At 43.4% G+C, this 20,445-nt stretch overlaps 1 protein-coding gene across 1 annotated transcript; it reads right to left on the bottom strand.

Moving 5' to 3' along the window:
• Positions 1–439: 439 nt before the first annotated feature.
• Positions 440–20,445, bottom strand: LOC106608424 (RING finger protein 150). The gene is made up of 6 exons (XM_045721423.1): positions 19,625–20,445; positions 14,154–14,404; positions 13,136–13,290; positions 9,322–9,418; positions 7,737–7,977; positions 440–2,943 (listed from the first exon to the last, which is right to left on the bottom strand). The coding sequence occupies exons 1-6, from the start codon at positions 20,076–20,078 to the stop codon at positions 2,828–2,830; spliced, it is 1,314 nt and encodes a 437-aa protein (XP_045577379.1). The 5' UTR covers positions 20,079–20,445; the 3' UTR covers positions 440–2,827.

Raw genomic sequence — 20,445 nt, 5'->3', positions numbered from 1 at the left:
ACCCTGATTGGCCAGTCAAAAAGACACAACCAACCCTGATTGGCCAGTCAAAGACACAACCAACCCTGATTGGCCAGTCAAAGACACAACCAACCCTGATTGGCCAGTTAAAAAAACACAACCAACTCTGATTGGCCAGTCAAAAAGACACAACCAACCCTGATTGGCCAGTTAAAAAAACACAACCAACTCTGATTGGCCAGTCAAAAAGACACAACCAACCCTGATTGGCCAGTCAAAAAGACACAACCAACTCTGATTGGCCAGTTAAGCCAGACAGAGGTACTGTAGTAAAAAATAATAATTAAAAAAAATTACAAATTAAAACAGGAAATAAAATAATGCAATACTGTGAGATCATGGTACAGAGACACAGACTGCCAGACACAGGCAGGGTATAGGCAATACTGCCGTTGTACTTTTAAAATACCGCAGCGTTGTTCTGGTAACACTACTGTAGTTGTGTGTTCGTATCCATGGTTACCGTAGGTAGAGACAGCCTCATTACAGGTAAATCTCAGAGCAGTTCACTGACTACATCTCCCAGAGGTCTTATTTATTTATTTTTTTGGTGGTGGTGTCTGTAATATCTGCATCGGTTGTTGACGTCGTCGTTTTTACAGTAGTATTGAGTGAACCTCTAGTAGTGTCATGTAAGCTACAACAGTACTGTGTGTGATGGTGGACAAGGTCCCGTTTCAGAGATATAAGGTCCCGTTTCAGAGATATAAGGTCCCGTTTCAGAGATATATGGTTTATAAGAAGATCCCAAAGTCCCGTTTCAGAGATATAAGGTTCCGTTTCAGAGATATAAGGTCCCGTTTCAGAGATATAAGGTCCCGTTTCAGAGATATAAGGTCCCGTTTCAGAGATATAAGGTCCCGTTTCAGAGATATAAGGTCCCGTTTCAGAGATATAAGGTCCCGTTTCAGAGATATAAGGTCCCGTTTCAGAGATATAAGGTCCCGTTTCAGAGATATAAGGTCCCGTTTCAGAGATATAAGGTCCCGTTTCAGAGATATAAGGTTTAGAAGAAGATCCCAAAGTTCCGTTGTTTCCATAATTGGTCATCTGAGTGATCTGAACTCTTATTGTGAAACACTTGTTCCAGATCCGTACGTGAGCTCCAAGTAACAGCTCCATGACACACAGAATACCTCACCAGGTAACCAACCAACACCAAGTCAATACCTCAGAAAGGTATAGCCATACCTTTTACTCCATACTGTAGTTACAGCTCCACCATCCATACAGGACAGGTGACCAGGACACCATAGCCAGTCTATTCTCCATGTAGGTACGAGGTGACCCACTACATGTGATCTTATCCCAGGTAGATCCCTCCCAGGTATGTCCGTCCCAGGTAGCCATAGTCAGGTATGTCCATCCCAGGTAGCCATAGTCAGGTATGTCCATCCCAGGTAGCCATAGTCAGGTAGGTCCCTCCCAGGTAGGTCCCTCCCAGGTAGGTCCGTCCCAGGTATGTCCATCCCAGGTAGGTCCATCCCAGGTAGCCATAGCCAGGTAGGTCCATCCCAGGTAGCCATAGTCAGGTATGTTCATCCCAGGTAGCCATAGTCAGGTATGTCCATCCCAGGTAGCCATAGCCAGGTAGGTCCATCCCAGGTAGCCATAGTCAGGTATGTTCATCCCAGGCAGGTCCATCTCAGGTATGGTCATCCCAGGTAGGTCCATCCCAGGTAGCCATAGCCAGGTAGGTCCATCCCAGGTAGCCATAGCCAGGTAGGTCCATCCCAGGTAGCCATAGTCAGGTATGTCCATCCCAGGCAGGTCCATCTCAGGTATGTTCATCCCAGGTAGCCATAGCCAGGTAGGTCCATCCCAGGTAGCCATAGTCAGGTATGTCCATCCCAGGTAGCCATAGCCAGGTAGGTCCATCCCAGGTAGCCATAGCCAGGTAGGTCCATCCCAGGTAGCCATAGTCAGGTATGTCCATCCCAGGTAGCCATAGCCAGGTAGGTCCATCCCAGGTAGCCATAGCCAGGTAGGTCCATCCCAGGTAGCCATAGCCAGGTATGTCCATCCCAGGTAGCCATAGCCAGGTAGGTCCATCCCAGGTAGCCATAGCCAGGTAGGTCCATCCCAGGTAGCCATAGCCAGGTAGGTCCATCCCAGGTAGCCATAGCCAGGTAGGTCCATCCCAGGTAGCCATAGCCAGGTAGGTCCATCCCAGGTAGCCATAGCCAGGTATGTCCATCCCAGGTAGCCATAGTCAGGTATGTTCATCCCAGGTAGGTCCATCTCAGGTATGTTCATCCCAGGTAGGTCCATCCCAGGTAGCCATAGCCAGGTATGTCCATCCCAGGTAGCCATAGTCAGGTATGTTCATCCCAGGTAGCCATAGCCAGGTAGGTCCATCCCAGGTATGTCCATAGCCAGGTAGGTCCATCCCAGGTAGCCATAGCCAGGTAGGTCCATCCCAGGTAGCCATAGCCAGGTAGGTCCATCCCAGGTAGCCATAGCCAGGTAGGTCCATCCCAGGTATGTCCATAGCCAGGTAGGTCCATCCCAGGTAGCCATAGCCAGGTAGGTCCATCCCAGGTAGCCATAGCCAGGTAGGTCCATCCCAGGTATGTCCATAGCCAGGTAGGTCCATCCCAGGTATGTCCATAGCCAGGTATGTCCATCCCAGGTAGCCATAGCCAGGTAGGTCCATCCCAGGTATGTCCATAGCCAGGTAGGTCCATCCATGCAGCCATAGTCCAAGTAAAAATCAAGCCTGCAGGTATGTCTCCATCCTCTGTCCCAGGGGCCCGGTACCGTCATGGTTCTGGTACCGGTGTGACCCCAGTTAGGCTCTGTGGTCTCAGGACTTGTTGTCCCCAGTAGGGGTTAATTGTTCTAGTGACAGGTCTTCGTCCGACAGCCCCGTTTCCACGGCGATCACCAGGGACGCACTGCTGGTCATGGGCTGGAACTCACCTAGAGAGAGAGAGAGAGGGGGGGGGGAGGAGAAGACAAAAGAAGGATGAGAGAGAGAGACATAAAGAGAGACAGAACGAGAGAGAAGAGAGAGAGAGAGAGAGAGTGTAGACTGGTTCATTTATCAGACTAGATACTGTATGTTATCTGGTTATGATATAGACTGTAGACTGGTTCATTTATCAGACTAGATACTGTATGTTATCTGGCTATGATATAGACTGGTTCATTTATCAGACTAGATACTGTATGTTATCTGGTTATGATATAGACTGTAGACTGGTTCATTTATCAGACTAGATACTGTATGTTATCTGGTTATGATATAGACTTGTTCATTTATCAGACTAGATACTGTATGTTATCTGGCTATGATATAGACTGTAGACTGGTTCATTTATCAGACTAGATACTGTATGTTATCTGGTTATGATATAGACTGTAGACTGGTTCATTTATCAGACTAGATACTGTATGTTATCTGGTTATGATATAGACTGTAGACTTGTTCATTTATCAGACTAGATACTGTATGTTATCTGGTTATGATATAGACTGTAGACTGGTTCATTTATCAGACTAGATACTGTATGTTATCTGGTTATGATATAGACTGTAGACTGGTTCATTTATCAGACTAGATACTGTATGTTATCTGGTTATGATATAGACTGTAGACTGGTTCATTTATCAGACTAGATACTGTATGTTATCTGGTTATGATATAGACTGTAGACTTGTTCATTTATCAGACTAGATACTGTATGTCGTCTGGTTATGATATAGACTGTAGACTGGTTCATTTATCAGACTAGATACTGTATGTTATCTGGTTATGATATAGACTGTAGACTGGTTCATTTATCAGACTAGATACTGTATGTTATCTGGTTATGATATAGACTGTAGACTGGTTCATTTATCAGACTAGATACTGTATGTTATCTGGTTATGATATAGACTGTAGACTGGTTCATTTATCAGACTAGATACTGTATGTTATCTGGTTATGATATAGACTGTAGACTGGTTCATTTATCAGACTAGATACTGTATGTTATCTGGTTATGATATAGACTGTAGACTGGTTCATTTATCAGACTAGATACTGTATGTTATCTGGCTATGATATAGACTGTAGACTTGTTCATTTATCAGACTAGATACTGTATGTTATCTGGCTATGATATAGACTGTAGACTTGTTCATTTATCAGACTAGATACTGTATGTTATCTGGCTATGATATAGACTGTAGACTTGTTCATTTATCAGACTAGATACTGTATGTTATCTGGCTATGATATAGACTGTAGACTGGTTCATTTATCAGACTAGATACTGTATGTTATCTGGTTATAATATAGACTGGTTCATTTATCAGACTAGATACTGTATGTTATCTGGTTATAATATAGACTGTAGACTGGTTCATTTATCAGACTAGATACTGTATGTTATCTGGCTATGATATAGACTGTAGACTGGTTCATTTATCAGACTAGATACTGTATGTTATCTGGTTATAATATAGACTGGTTCATTTATCAGACTAGATACTGTATTATCTGGTTATGATATAGACTGTAGACTGGTTCATTTATCAGACTAGATACTGTATGTTATCTGTTTATAATATAGACTTGTTCATTTATCAGACTAGATACTGTATGTTATCTGTTTATTCTCTATGATATAGACTGTAGACTGGTTCATTTATCAGACTAGATACTGTATGTTATCTGGTTATAATATAGACTGGTTCATTTATCAGACTAGATACTGTATGTTATCTGGTTATGATATAGACTGTAGACTTGTTCATTTATCAGACTAGATACTGTATGTTATCTGGCTATGATATAGACTGTAGACTTGTTCATTTATCAGACTAGATACTGTATGTTATCTGGTTATGATATAGACTGTAGACTAGTTCATTTATCAGACTAGATACTGTATGTTATCTGGCTATGATATAGACTGTAGACTTGTTCATTTATCAGACTAGATACTGTATGTTATCTGGTTATAATATAGACTGTAGACTGGTTCATTTATCAGACTAGATACTGTATGTTATCTGGTTATGATATAGACTGTAGACTTGTTCATTTATCAGACTAGATACTGTATGTTATCTGGTTATGATATAGACTGTAGACTGGTTCATTTATCAGACTAGATACTGTATGTTATCTGGTTATGATATAGACTGTAGACTTGTTCATTTATCAGACTAGATACTGTATGTTATCTGGCTATGATATAGACTGTAGACTTGTTCATTTATCAGACTAGATACTGTATGTTATCTGGTTATGATATAGACTGGTTCATTTATCAGACTAGATACTGTATGTTATCTGGTTATGATATAGACTGTAGACTGGTTCATTTATCAGACTAGATACTGTATGTTATCTGGTTATGATATAGACTGTAGACTTGTTCATTTATCAGACTAGATACTGTATGTTATCTGGCTATGATATAGACTGTAGACTGGTTCATTTATCAGACTAGATACTGTATGTTATCTGGTTATGATATAGACTGTAGACTGGTTCATTTATCAGACTAGATACTGTATGTTATCTGGTTATAATATAGACTGGTTCATTTATCAGACTAGATACTGTATGTTATCTGGTTATAATATAGACTGTAGACTGGTTCATTTATCAGACTAGATACTGTATGTTATCTGGTTATAATATAGACTGGTTCATTTATCAGACTAGATACTGTATGTTATCTGGTTATAATATAGACTGTAGACTGGTTCATTTATCAGACTAGATACTGTATGTTATCTGGCTATGATATAGACTGTAGACTGGTTCATTTATCAGACTAGATACTGTATGTTATCTGGTTATGATATAGACTGTAGACTGGTTCATTTATCAGACTAGATACTGTATGTTATCTGGTTATAATATAGACTGTAGACTTGTTCATTTATCAGACTAGATACTGTATGTTATCTGGTTATAATATAGACTGGTTCATTTATCAGACTAGATACTGTATGTTATCTGGTTATAATATAGACTGTAGACTGGTTCATTTATCAGACTAGATACTGTATGTTATCTGGTTATAATATAGACTGGTTCATTTATCAGACTAGATACTGTATGTTATCTGGTTATTCTCTATGATATAGACTGTAGACTGGTTCATTTATCAGACTAGATACTGTATGTTATCTGGTTATAATATAGACTGTAGACTGGTTCATTTATCAGACTAGATACTGTATGTTATCTGGCTATGATATAGACTGTAGACTGGTTCATTTATCAGACTAGATACTGTATGTTATCTGGTTATGATATAGACTGTAGACTTGTTCATTTATCAGACTAGATACTGTATGTTATCTGGTTATGATATAGACTGTAGACTGGTTCATTTATCAGACTAGATACTGTATGTTATCTGGTTATGATATAGACTGTAGACTTGTTCATTTATCAGACTAGATACTGTATGTTATCTGGCTATGATATAGACTGTAGACTGGTTCATTTATCAGACTAGATACTGTATGTTATCTGGTTATGATATAGACTGTAGACTTGTTCATTTATCAGACTAGATACTGTATGTTATCTGGTTATGATATAGACTGTAGACTGGTTCATTTATCAGACTAGATACTGTATGTTATCTGGTTATGATATAGACTGTAGACTGGTTCATTTATCAGACTAGATACTGTATGTTATCTGGTTATAATATAGACTGTAGACTGGTTCATTTATCAGACTAGATACTGTATGTTGTCTGGCTATGATATAGACTGTAGACTAGTTCATTTATCAGACTAGATACTGTATGTTATCTGGTTATAATATAGACTGGTTCATTTATCAGACTAGATACTGTATGTTATCTGGTTATAATATAGACTGTAGACTGGTTCATTTATCAGACTAGATACTGTATGTTATCTGGCTATGATATAGACTGTAGACTTGTTCATTTATCAGACTAGATACTGTATGTTATCTGGCTATGATATAGACTGGTTCATTTATCAGACTAGATACTGTATGTTATCTGGTTATGATATAGACTGGTTCATTTATCAGACTAGATACTGTATGTTGTCTGGTTATGATATAGACTGTAGACTAGTTCATTTATCAGACTAGATACTGTATGTTATCTGGCTATGATATAGACTGGTTCATTTATCAGACTAGATACTGTATGTTATCTGGTTATGATATAGACTGTAGACTTGTTCATTTATCAGACTAGATACTGTATGTTGTCTGGTTATGATATAGACTGTAGACTAGTTCATTTATCAGACTAGATACTGTATGTTATCTGGTTATGATATAGACTGTAGACTTGTTCATTTATCAGACTAGATACTGTATGTTATCTGGTTATAATATAGACTGGTTCATTTATCAGACTAGATACTGTATGTTGTCTGGTTATGATATAGACTGTAGACTAGTTCATTTATCAGACTAGATACTGTATGTTATCTGGTTATGATATAGACTGTAGACTGGTTCATTTATCAGACTAGATATGCTTATAAGTCCTGTACCATTATCTTATATGATTGTAATAAAATCTAAAAGCTATTTTTCCCCCATCACAGAGCGAGTGCGCATATGAAGTGGCTATGTTGAGGGTAAAAGTGATCACTTGAAACAGGCCCTATATTCTAGATTTAGAGTTATTCGGCAACTTAGAAATCAAAACATATATGGGCTGAGCGCGGCTGCGCGGCTGTGGGCTGCGCGGCTGCGGTAGTCTCACCTGTATGTGTCTCAGTAGTAGCAGTAATGGGACTGTCCCTCAGAGGGTCAGGGTCGTGGTAGTCTTGGGGGAGCCCCACCCTCCGCACCCCCGGGTCCAGAACCACCGATCCTCCCTCGCTGAGGGTCCCGTCACTGGACCCTCCCGACACCACAGCCTCTAGGCCCAGACCCCCAACCCCCCCACCCACACTCATCATCTCGTAGTCCAATGGCACGTCATCCAGACAGTCTGCATTTAACTGTATAGAGACAGAGAGAGAGAGACACACAGAGAGAGAGAGAGAGACAGAGAGAGAGACACACAGAGAGAGAGACACACAGAGAGAGAGACACACAGAGAGAGAGACACACAGAGAGAGAGACAGAGAGAGAGACAGAGAGAGAGACAGAGAGACAGAGAGAGAGACAGAGAGACAGACAGAGAGACAGAGAGACAGACAGAGAGACAGAGAGAGAGAGAGACAGAGAGAGAGAGACACAGAGAGAGACAGAGAGAGAGACAGAGAGAGAGAGACAGAGAGAGACAGAGAGAGACAGAGAGACAGAGAGACAGAGAGACAGAGAGAGACAGAGAGAGACAGAGAGACAGAGAGACAGAGAGACAGAGAGACAGAGAGAGAGACAGAGAGAGAGACAGAGAGAGAGAGACAGAGAGAGAGAGACAGAGAGAGAGAGAGAGAGAGAGAGAGACAGAGAGAGAGACAGAGAGAGAGACAGAGAGAGAGAGAGAGAGACAGAGAGAGAGACAGAGAGACAGAGAGAGAGACAGAGAGAGAGACAGAGAGACAGAGAGAGAGACAGAGAGAGAGAGAGACAGAGAGAGAGACAGAGAGAGAGACAGAGAGAGAGAGAGACAGACAGAGAGACAGAGAGAGAGACAGAGAGACAGACAGAGAGACAGAGAGACAGACAGAGAGACAGAGAGACAGACAGAGAGAGACAGAGAGAGAGACAGAGAGACAGAGAGAGAGACACAGAGAGAGAGACACACAGAGAGAGACACACAGAGAGAGACAGAGAGACAGAGAGAGAGACAGAGACAGAGAGAGAGACAGAGAGACACAGAGAGACGAGAGAGAGACAGAGCAGAGAGAGACAGAGAGACAGAGAGAGAGACAGAGAGAGAGAGACAGAGAGAGCAGAGAGACAGAGGAGAGAGACAGAGAGAGAGACAGAGAGAGACAGAGAGAGAGACAGAGAGAGAGAGAGACAGAGAGAGAGAGAGACAGAGAGAGAGACAGAGAGAGAGACAGAGAGAGACAGAGAGAGAGAGACAGAGAGAGAGAGACAGAGAGAGAGAGACAGAGAGAGAGAGACAGAGAGAGAGAGACAGAGAGAGAGAGACAGAGAGAGAGAGACAGAAAGAGGAAGGGAAGAGCAGAGAAAGATTAGAGACAAACAGTTCAGTTTCTGAGGGATCAGTTCAAATATATTCAATTGTGTTGGTGTGATGGAATCAAGTTTGGATGGATTTGGATCAATTCAATTCTGATGGTGACCAAAAGGAAAAAAGACTAAGTGACTCATTCATAACTCTGTAAATGACTCCTGAACAACTCCTGAATGATTCTGAAATGACTCACAGTGATGCCCAGGGCTTTGAGGATGTTCATCTTGCACATGGGACAGGTCCTGTGATCCAGTAGCCAAGGGTCCACACAGTTCTTATGGAACAGATGTCTGACAGGAGAAAGAGGTTATAACATGTCTATAAAAGGTCTATGACAGGTTATAACAGGTCAATAACATGGGACAGGTCCTGGGGTCCACACAGTTCTTATGGAACAGGTGTCTGACAGGAGAGAGGTTATAACATGTTTATAAAAGGTCTATGACAGGAGATAGAAACCAAACAACCATGGCTTTAAAAGCAGTTTAGTGTGTGTCTGCTATACGTTTATAACGGGTCTATAACGGGTGGTTTAGCGCCATAGTGCTGAGGCAGGTTTAGCATTAGTGTAGGAGTTAAAATCGGTTTAATAAGTGTTCATAAAGGATTTACAAAGGGGTTCAAACGGGTCGATAAGCGGGGTTAATGTAGAGGGTTATAAGTGGGGTTTATGTAGAGGGTTATAAGTGGGGTTAACGTAGAGGGTTATAAGTGGGGTTAACGTAGAGGGTTATAAGTGGGGTTAACGTAGAGGGTTATAAGTGGGGTTAATGTAGAGGGTTATAAGTGGGGTTAATGTAGAGGGTTATAAGTGGGGTTAATGTAGAGGGTTATAAGTGGGGTTAATGTAGAGGGTTATAAGTGGGGTTAATGTAGAGGGTTATAAGTGGGGTTAATGTAGAGGGTTATAAGTGGGGTTAATGTAGAGGGTTATAAGTGGGGTTTATGTAGAGGGTTATAAGTGGGGTTAACGTAGAGGGTTATAAGTGGGGTTAACGTTGAGGGTTATAAGTGGGGTTAACGTAGAGGGTTATAAGTGGGGTTAACGTAGAGGGTTATAAGTGGGGTTAACGTAGAGGGTTAAAAGTGGGGTTAACGTAGAGGGTTATAAGTGGGGTTAACGTAGAGGGTTATAAGTGGGGTTGATGTAGAGGGTTATAAGTGGGGTTGACGTAGAGGGTTATAAGTGGGGTTAACGTAGAGGGTTATAAGTGGGGTTTATGTAGAGGGTTATAAGTGGGGTTAATGTCGAGGGTTATAAGTGGGGTTTATGTAGAGGGTTATAAGTGGGGTTTATGTAGAGGGTTATAAGTGGGGTTTATGTAGAGGGTTATAAGTGGGGTTAATGTAGAGGGTTATAAGTGGGGTTTATGTAGAGGGTTATAAGTGGGGTTAACGTAGAGGGTTATAAGTGGGGTTAATGTAGAGGGTTATAAGTGGGGTTAATGTAGAGGGTTATAAGTGGGGTTAATGTAGAGGGTTATAAGTGGGGTTAATGTAGAGGGTTAAACGTGGGGTTAATGTAGAGGGTTAAACGTGGGGTTAATGTAGAGGGTTAAACGTGGGGTTAATGTAGAGGGTTATAAGTGGGGTTAATGTAGAGGGTTATAAGTGGGGTTAATGTAGAGGGTTATAAGTGGGGTTAATGTAGAGGGTTATAAGTGGGGTTAATGTAGAGGGTTATAAGTGGGGTTTATGTAGAGGGTTATAAGTGGGGTTAATGTAGAGGGTTATAAGTGGGGTTAATGTAGAGGGTTATAAGTGGGGTTTATGTAGAGGGTTATAAGTGGGGTTTATGTAGAGGGTTATAAGTGGGGTTTATGTAGAGGGTTATAAGTGGGGTTTATGTAGAGGGTTATAAGTGGGGTTTATGTAGAGGGTTATAAGTGGGGTTAATGTAGAGGGTTATAAGTGGGGTTAATGTAGAGGGTTATAAGTGGGGTTAATGTAGAGGGTTATAAGTGGGGTTTATGTAGAGGGTTATAAGTGGGGTTTATGTAGAGGGTTATAAGTGGGGTTAATGTAGAGGGTTATAAGTGGGGTTAATGTAGAGGGTTATAAGTGGGGTTAATGTAGAGGGTTATAAGTGGGGTTAATGTAGAGGGTTATAAGTGGGGTTAATGTAGAGGGTTATAAGTGGGGTTTATGTAGAGGGTTATAAGTGGGGTTTATGTAGAGGGTTATAAGTGGGGTGTATGTAGAGGGTTATAAGTGGGGTTAATGTAGAGGGTTATAAGTGGGGTTTATGTAGAGGGTTATAAGTGGGGTTTATGTAGAGGGTTATAAGTGGGGTTTATGTAGAGGGTTATAAGTGGGGTTAATGTAGAGGGTTATAAGTGGGGTTTATGTAGAGGGTTATAAGTGGGGTTAATGTAGAGGGTTATAAGTGGGGTTTATGTAGAGGGTTATAAGTGGGGTTAATGTAGAGGGTTATAAGTGGGGTTAATATAGAGGGTTATAAGTGGGGTTTATGTAGAGGGTTATAAGTGGGGTTAATGTAGAGGGTTATAAGTGGGGTTTATGTAGAGGGTTATAAGTGGGGTTAATGTAGAGGGTTATAAGTGGGGTTAATGTAGAGGGTTATAAGTGGGGTTTATGTAGAGGGTTATAAGTGGGGTTAACGTAGAGGGTTATAAGTGGGGTTTATGTAGAGGGTTATAAGCGGGGTTAACGTAGAGGGTTATAAGCGGGGTTAACGTAGAGGGTTATAAGTGGGGTTTATGTAGAGGGTTATAAGTGGGGTTAATGTAGAGGGTTATAAGTGGGGTTAATGTAGAGGGTTATAAGTGGGGTTTATGTAGAGGGTTATAAGTGGGGTTAATGTAGAGGGTTATAAGTGGGGTTTATGTAGAGGGTTATAAGTGGGGTTAATGTAGAGGGTTATAAGTGGGGTTAATGTAGAGGGTTATAAGTGGGGTTTATGTAGAGGGTTATAAGTGGGGTTAATGTAGAGGGTTATAAGTGGGGTTTATGTAGAGGGTTATAAGTGGGGTTTATGTAGAGGGTTATAAGTGGGGTTTATGTAGAGGGTTATAAGTGGGGTTAATGTAGAGGGTTATAAGTGGGGTTAACGTAGAGGGTTATAAGTGGGGTTAATGTAGAGGGTTATAAGTGGGGTTAATGTAGAGGGTTATAAGTGGGGTTAATGTAGAGGGTTATAAGTGGGGTTAACGTAGAGGGTTATAAGTGGGGTTAATGTAGAGGGTTATAAGTGGGGTTTATGTAGAGGGTTATAAGTGGGGTTAATGTAGAGGGTTATAAGTGGGGTTAACGTAGAGGGTTATAAGTGGGGTTAATGTAGAGGGTTATAAGTGGGGTTAATGTAGAGGGTTATAAGTGGGGTTAATGTAGAGGGTTATAAGTGGGGTTAACGTAGAGGGTTATAAGTGGGGTTAATGTAGAGGGTTATAAGTGGGGTTTATGTAGAGGGTTATAAGTGGGGTTAATGTAGAGGGTTATAAGTGGGGTTTATGTAGAGGGTTATAAGTGGGGTTTATGTAGAGGGTTATAAGTGGGGTTTATGTAGAGGGTTATAAGTGGGGTTTATGTAGAGGGTTATAAGTGGGGTTTATGTAGAGGGTTATAAGTGGGGTTTATGTAGAGGGTTATAAGTGGGGTTAATGTAGAGGGTTATAAGTGGGGTTTATGTAGAGGGTTATAAGTGGGGTTTATGTAGAGGGTTATAAGTGGGGTTTATGTAGAGGGTTATAAGTGGGGTTTATGTAGAGGGTTATAAGTGGGGTTTATGTAGAGGGTTATAAGTGGGGTTAATGTAGAGGGTTATAAGTGGGGTTTATGTAGAGGGTTATAAGTGGGGTTAATGTAGAGGGTTATAAGTGGGGTTTATGTAGAGGGTTATAAGTGGGGTTTATGTAGAGGGTTATAAGTGGGGTTAATGTAGAGGGTTATAAGTGGGGTTTATGTAGAGGGTTATAAGTGGGGTTTATGTAGAGGGTTATAAGTGGGGTTTATGTAGAGGGTTATAAGTGGGGTTTATGTTTGGTTACCTGCACGGTAGTATCCTGACCACATCATTTGGCTTGTAGCCCTCGATACACACGGCACAGTTATCAAAATCTGACTCAGTCTCTCCGTCTCCCTTCCTGATGGTCCTGACCTGCAGTTTACTGATGGCCTTCTTAGCTGCATCTCCCAGACGCCTCTGAGAGGAGAGAGAGACAGGGGCGAGAGAGAGAGAGACAGGGGCGAGAGAGAGAGAGGAGGGGGGCGGGAGAGAGACAGGGGCGAGAGAGAGAGAGACAGGGGCGAGAGAGAGATGAGGGGGGGCGAGAGAGAGAGAGACAGGGGCGAGAGAGAGAGGAGGGGGGGCGAGAGAGAGAGAGACAGGGGCGAGAGAGAGAGAGACAGGGGCGAGAGAGAGAGAGAGACAGGGGCGAGAGAGAGAGAGAGAGAGGGGGGAGAGAGAGAGAGAGAGGGGGGAGAGAGAGAGAGACAGGGGCGAGAGAGAGAGGAGGGGGGCGAGAGAGAGACAGGGGCGAGAGAGAGAGAGAGAGACAGGGGCGAGAGAGAGAGGAGGAAGAGAGTGAGAGAGGAGGAGGAAGAGAGAGAGGAGGAGGAAGAGAGAGAGAGGAGGAGGAAGAGAGAGAGAGGAGGAGGAAGAGAGAGAGAGAGGAGGAAGAGAGCGAGAGAGGAGGAAGAGAGCGAGAGAGGAGGAAGAGAGCGAGCGAGGAGGAAGAGAGCGAGAGAGGAGGAAGAGAGCGAGAGAGGAGGAAAAGAGCGAGGGAGGAGGAAGAGAGTGAGAGAGAGAGGAGGAAGAGAGAGAGAGAGAGAGAGGAGGAAGAGAGCGAGAGAGGAGGAAGAGAGCGAGAGAGGAGGAAAAGAGCGAGGGAGGAGGAAGAGAGAGAGAGAGAGAGAGAGGAGGAAGAGAGAGAGAGAGGAGGAAGAGAGTGAGAGAGGAGAGATAGAAGACTAGGGGTTGGCCCTCAGAAATCAATAAACCCAACAACAAAAAAACAGTCAAATGAAAGCCCTGTCTGCAACAGGTGTTGTAGTCCGGCGTGCTACCTGGTTACGGTCTCGTGCGTTGGCGTATCTGAACCTCTGGATGTAGTAGAAGACGAGCCAGGCCAGAGAGATGATCATCAGGATGATGAAGGAGATGGAGACGAACACCACCGACGTCCTGCTCACGTACTTCTGGAGGTTACGCGTTCCTATGGTGATGTGCATGGTTACCGTGACGTTCCGCTCCAGCAGAGCGGCGACCTCGCGACCTTTAGGTTCTGGGATCATGACGGCGACCACATCACCCATACCTGACGGGGGGGGGGAGAACGGGAGGGGAAAGAGAGGGAGAAAGGGGGGAGAAAAGGGGGAGGGGGAGAGAAAGGGAGGGGGGAGAAAGGGAGGGGGAGGCGGGAGGGAGGGGGAGAAAGGAAGGGGGGAGAGAAAGAAAGTGAATGAGAGCCAATTTTGTATTTTGCAGCTGGCCTATCTAGCGGAAATGACTCAGTTCTGCCTCCAGGACATGACTCATGCCAATAAAGGTCAACGTGCAAAAAAACAATCAAATTCTATTTGTCACGTTAACAAAGGGTGTAGACTAACAATGAAACGCTGACTTAGGGACTCTTCCTAACGACGCAGAGAGAAAGATAATAGATAAATAATAGAAAAGTAAAACGCATAAATAATAAAAGTAAAACGATAGTTACCCGATGAGTAAAAACATTACGTTAACTATTAACTTGGGTCCAAGGGCCAAGTTTCTCGTGGCAGTGAGCTCAGAACAGACAGCTGTCGGTTATTTACGCAAGGGAGGGGGAAATAAGTAATCGGGTAGGCCTATTTTATGACATTTTTCCCTTTAACACTTGAGTGTGGTTATCGAAAGAGCTGGAAAGATTTTTTTCCCAAATACATTGAGGAACTATTGTCATTCTCAATGGATGTAAAAAAAAAAAATAGAATTTGTTTGCCGTTTGAGCGAAACATTACTTTGAGAAGCGGTGAGTTAAGCCAATCAGAAACACTATCGGATCACCAAATGGGCACATTTACATGCCGACATTTGCACACAGGCCAGGGAGCCTAGACACACACACACACACACACACACACACACACACACACACACACACACACACACACACACACACACACACACTTACACACACACACATACATATATATATACACATATATATATATCAATGATGTCGCTCTTGCTGCTGGTGATTCTCTGATCCAACTCTACGCAGACGACACCATTCTGTATGCTTCTGGCCCTTCTTTGGACATTGTGTTAACAATCCTCCAGACGAGCTTCAATGCCATACAACTCTCCTTCCGTGGCCTCCAACTGATCTTAAATGCCAGTAAAACTAAATGCATGCTCTTCAACCGATCGCTGCCCGCGCCCGCCCGACTGTCCAGCATCACTACTCTGGACGGCTCTGACTTGAATATGTGGACAACTACAAATACCTAGGTGTCTGGTGAGACTGTAAACTCTCCTTCCCGGACTCACATCAAACATCTCCAATCCAAAATCAAATCTAGGATCGGCTTCCTATTTCGCAACAAAGCATCCTTCACTCATGCTTCCAAACATACCCTCGTAAAACTGACCATCCTACCGATCCTCGACTTCGCCGATGTCATCTACAAAATAGCCTCCAACACTCAGCAAATTGGATGTAGTCTATCACAGTGCCATCCGTTTTGTCACCAAAGCCCCCATACACTACCCACCACTGCGACCTGTATGCTCTCGTTGGCTGGCCCTCGCTTCATGCTCGTCGCCAAACCCACTGGCTCCAGGTCATCTATACGTCTTTGCTAGGTAAAGCCCTGCCTCATCTCAGCTCACTGGTCACCATAGCAGCACCCACTCGTAGCACGCGCTCCAGCAGGTATATCTCACTGGTCATCCCCACAGCCAACTCCTCCTTTGGCCGCCTTTCCTTCCAGTTCTCTGCTGCCAATGACTGGAACGAACTGCAAAAATCACTGAAGCTGGAGACTCATATCTCCCTCATTAGCTTTAAGCACCAGCTGTCAGAGCAGCTCACAGATCACTGCACCTGTACATAGCCCATCTGTAAACAGCCCACCCAACTACCTCATCCCCATACTGTATTTATTTATTTATGTTGCTCCTTTACACCCCAGTATCTCTACTTGCACATTCATCTTCTGCACATCTATCACTCCAGTGTTGATGCTAAATTTGTATTATTTCACCTCTATGGCCCATTTATTGCCTTACCTCCCTACTCTTCTACATTTGCACACACTGTATATAGATTTCTCTACTGTGTTATTGACTGTATGTTTGTTTATTCCATGTGTAACTCTTTGTTGTTTGTGTCGAACAGCTTTGCTTTATCTTGGCCAGGTCGCAGTTGTAAATGAGAACTTGTTCTCAACTAGCCTACCTGGTTACATAAAGGACTTGTTCTCAACTGAGACCCACAGCATTCTCTAGTCCCTATAGAGACCCACAGCATTCTCTAGTCCCTATAGAGACGCACAGCATTCTCTAGTCCCTATAGAGACCCACAGCATTCTCTACGTCCCTATAGAGACCCACAGCATTCTCTAGTCCCTATAGAGACCCACAGCATTCTCTACGTCCCTATAGAGACCCACAGCATTCTCTACGTCCCTATAGAGACCCACAGCATTCTCTACGTCCCTATAGAGACACACAGCATTCTCTAGTCCCTATAGAGACCCACAGCATTCTCTAGTCCCTATAGAGACCCACAGCATTCTCTACGTCCCTATAGAGACCCACAGCATACTCTAGTCCCTATAGAGACCCACAGCATTCTCTAGTCCCTATAGAGACACACAGCATTCTCTACGTCCCTATAGAGACCCACAGCATTCTCTAGTCCCTATAGAGACGCACAGCATTCTCTAGTCCCTATAGAGACGCACAGCATTCTCTAGTCCCTATAGAGACGCACAGCATTCTCTAGTCCCTATAGAGACGCACAGCATTCTCTAGTCCCTATAGAGACGCACGGCATTCTCTAGTCCCTATAGAGACGCACGGCATTCTCTAGTCCCTATAGAGACGCACGGCATTCTCTAGTCCCTATAGAGACGCACGGCATTCTCTAGTCCCTATAGAGACGCACAGCATTCTCTAGTCCCTATAGAGACGCACAGCATTCTCTAGTCCCTATAGAGACGCACAGCATTCTCTAGTCCCTATAGAGACGCACAGCATTCTCTAGTCCCTATAGAGACGCACAGCATTCTCTAGTCCCTATAGAGACCCACAGCATTCTCTACTCCCTATAGAGACGCACAGCATTCTCTACGTCCCTATAGAGAACCACAGCATTCTCTAGTCCCTATAGAGACCCACAGCATTCTCTACGTCCCTATAGAGACACACAGCATTCTCTAGTCCCTATAGAGACCCACAGCATTCTCTAGTCCCTATAGAGACCCACAGCATTCTCTACGTCCCTATAGAGACACACAGCATTCTCTAGTCCCTATAGAGACGCACAGCATTCTCTAGTCCCTATAGAGACCCACAGCATTCTCTACGTCCCTATAGAGACCCACAGCATTTTCTAGTCCCTATAGAGACCCACAGCATTCTCTAGTCCCTATAGAGACACACAGCATTCTCTACGTCCCTATAGAGACCCACAGCATTCTCTAGTCCCTATAGAGACGCACAGCATTCTCTAGTCCCTATAGAGACGCACAGCATTCTCTAGTCCCTATAGAGACGCACAGCATTCTCTAGTCCCTATAGAGACCCACAGCATTCTCTAGTCCCTATAGAGACACACAGCATTCTCTAGTCCCTATAGAGACACACAGCATTCTCTAGTCCCTATAGAGACACACAGCATTCTCTAGTCCCTATAGAGACACACAGCATTCTCTAGTCCCTATAGAGACGCACAGCATTCTCTAGTCCCTATAGAGACGCACAGCATTCTCTAGTCCCTATAGAGACGCACAGCATTCTCTAGTCCCTATAGAGACGCACAGCATTCTCTACGTCCCTATAGAGACCCACAGCATTCTCTAGTCCCTATAGAGACGCACAGCATTCTCTAGTCCCTATAGAGACCCACAGCATTCTCTACGTCCCTATAGAGACCCACAGCATTCTCTAGTCCCTATAGAGACGCACAGCATTCTCTAGTCCCTATAGAGACGCACAGCATTCTCTAGTCCCTATAGAGACACACAGCATTCTCTAGTCCCTATAGAGACGCACAGCATTCTCTAGTCCCTATAGAGACACACAGCATTCTCTAGTCCCTATAGAGACACACAGCATTCTCTAGTCCCTATAGAGACACACAGCATTCTCTAGTCCCTATAGAGACACACAGCATTCTCTAGTCCCTATAGAGACACACAGCATTCTCTAGTCCCTATAGAGACGCACAGCATTCTCTAGTCCCTATAGAGACGCACAGCATTCTCTAGTCCCTATAGAGACCCACAGCATTCTCTAGTCCCTATAGAGACGCACAGCATTCTCTACGTCCCTATAGAGACCCACAGCATTCTCTAGTCCCTATAGAGACGCACAGCATTCTCTAGTCCCTATAGAGACCCACAGCATTCTCTACGTCCCTATAGAGACACACAGCATTCTCTAGTCCCTATAGAGACCCACAGCATTCTCTAGTCCCTATAGAGACACACAGCATTCTCTAGTCCCTATAGAGACACACAGCATTCTCTAGTCCCTATAGAGACACACAGCATTCTCTAGTCCCTATAGAGACACACAGCATTCTCTACGTCCCTATAGAGACCCACAGCATTCTCTACGTCCCTATAGAGACACACAGCATTCTCTACGTCCCTATAGAGACACACAGCATTCTCTACGTCCCTATAGAGACACACAGCATTCTCTAGTCCCTATAGAGACCCACAGCATTCTCTAGTCCCTATAGAGACCCACAGCATTCTCTACGTCCCTATAGAGACCCACAGCATTCTCTAGTCCCTATAGAGACCCACAGCATTCTCTAGTCCCTATAGAGACGCACAGCATTCTCTAGTCCCTATAGAGACACACAGCATTCTCTAGTCTATATAAAGACAGCTGTATAGTTGGCAGAATGTGTGTCTCTCTCTGTGTGTCTCTGTGTGTCTCTCTCTCTCTCTGTGTCTCTCTCTCTGTGTGTCTCTCTCTCTGTGTGTCTCTCTCTCTGTGTCTCTCTCTCTGTGTGTCTCTCTCTCTCATTGTGTAATAAATGGTTAATGCATAGATACATAAACGTTAACTGCCTAAATAAAAAGGACACATCAACCAACAACAGTAGTGTCTTAATAAGGCGATGGGTCACCGCCAGCTGCCAGAACAGCGTCAAACCACCTTGTTATAGATTCTACAAGTGTCTGGGTAAATACTGGGAAAGTGGGAATTGTTGTTTATACCCTAAGGCATGATGAGATGTTAATTGCATAGCGGAAATCTACACTGTATATGACCCGATAAATCAGATGACTATCTAGCTAGTTAATACCGTTACCTGAATATGGCATGGTGAATGTATCATTGGCGTTACCGGATCCAACGTTGAATATAACGGTGGCCGATGCGTTTTGGTTCGCTGCGTGTCGAATCTTATCTTTATAGGTGCAGTTTCCACTGGCTATCAGAGCTATCCAAGCATTACCTTGGACCGGAACCGCGAACTGTGTACCGGGATCACAAGCTTGCCAGTCCCGGGATAGAGACGGTAATACCGCGACTCCTTTAGCGTCGCGTTTCAGTGATTGTTCTCCGTATCGACCGCATTCAGTCTTCTCCGTCCGAAACTTAGAAGTGACCGGGTCTATATAAGTGATATTAATAAAAGCTGTGTACCACTCTTCTCTCTCGGCTACGGTGAAATCCAAACAGAGGAGACGTACGAAACAAAACGATAAAAGCCATGTAGATAAAGCCAAATTTCGACAGGCCTGGATCAAGGACATGGCCATAGTTAACTTATTGTTTTTTTTCTCACTGTCCGTCAGGCAGAATGTAATGTTAGTCGAGCCGATACCTAATCTAGTTTAATCCTTAAATAACTAGCGGGATGTGTTTTTCTCTATCAGTTTTTATTTATTAGTGAAAACACCTCCTCCTGCTAGGCTAGCTAACGTTAGCATCGCGGCTAAACGAACTAATTTCCATTTTCATAAACCTCGTCGTGTCTTTAAAAAAAAAATAAAGAAATTAATTTAAATTAAATAAATAATACGTTCACGGTAAACACGACGAAAACTGTAACTACCCTCCAACTTTAGCTAGATAAATCGTTAGTTCGGTGAGAGTAGTGAACGAAATGCTGTGTTGTTTTTTGAC

The sequence above is a fragment of the Salmo salar genome, chromosome ssa07 (assembly GCF_905237065.1).
Source record: "Salmo salar chromosome ssa07, Ssal_v3.1, whole genome shotgun sequence".
Lineage (NCBI taxonomy): Eukaryota > Metazoa > Chordata > Actinopteri > Salmoniformes > Salmonidae > Salmo > Salmo salar.
Note: the sequence above shows the minus strand (reverse complement) of the source record. Positions and strands in the feature narration are given on the sequence as shown.

Bases quoted from the DNA above. Each gene is read 5' to 3' on its own strand.
- LOC106608424 (XM_045721423.1), bottom strand. From the start codon at position 20,078: ATGGCCATGTCCTTGATCCAGGCCTGTCGAAATTTGGCTTTATCTACA. The intron at 9,419-13,135 runs GTAACCAAACAT...TTCTCCTGTCAG, and splicing joins GTCAGGATACTACCGTGCAG to ACATCTGTTCCATAAGAACT. The intron at 2,944-7,736 runs GTGAGACTACCG...CTCTCTCTCTAG, and splicing joins TACTACTGAGACACATACAG to GTGAGTTCCAGCCCATGACC.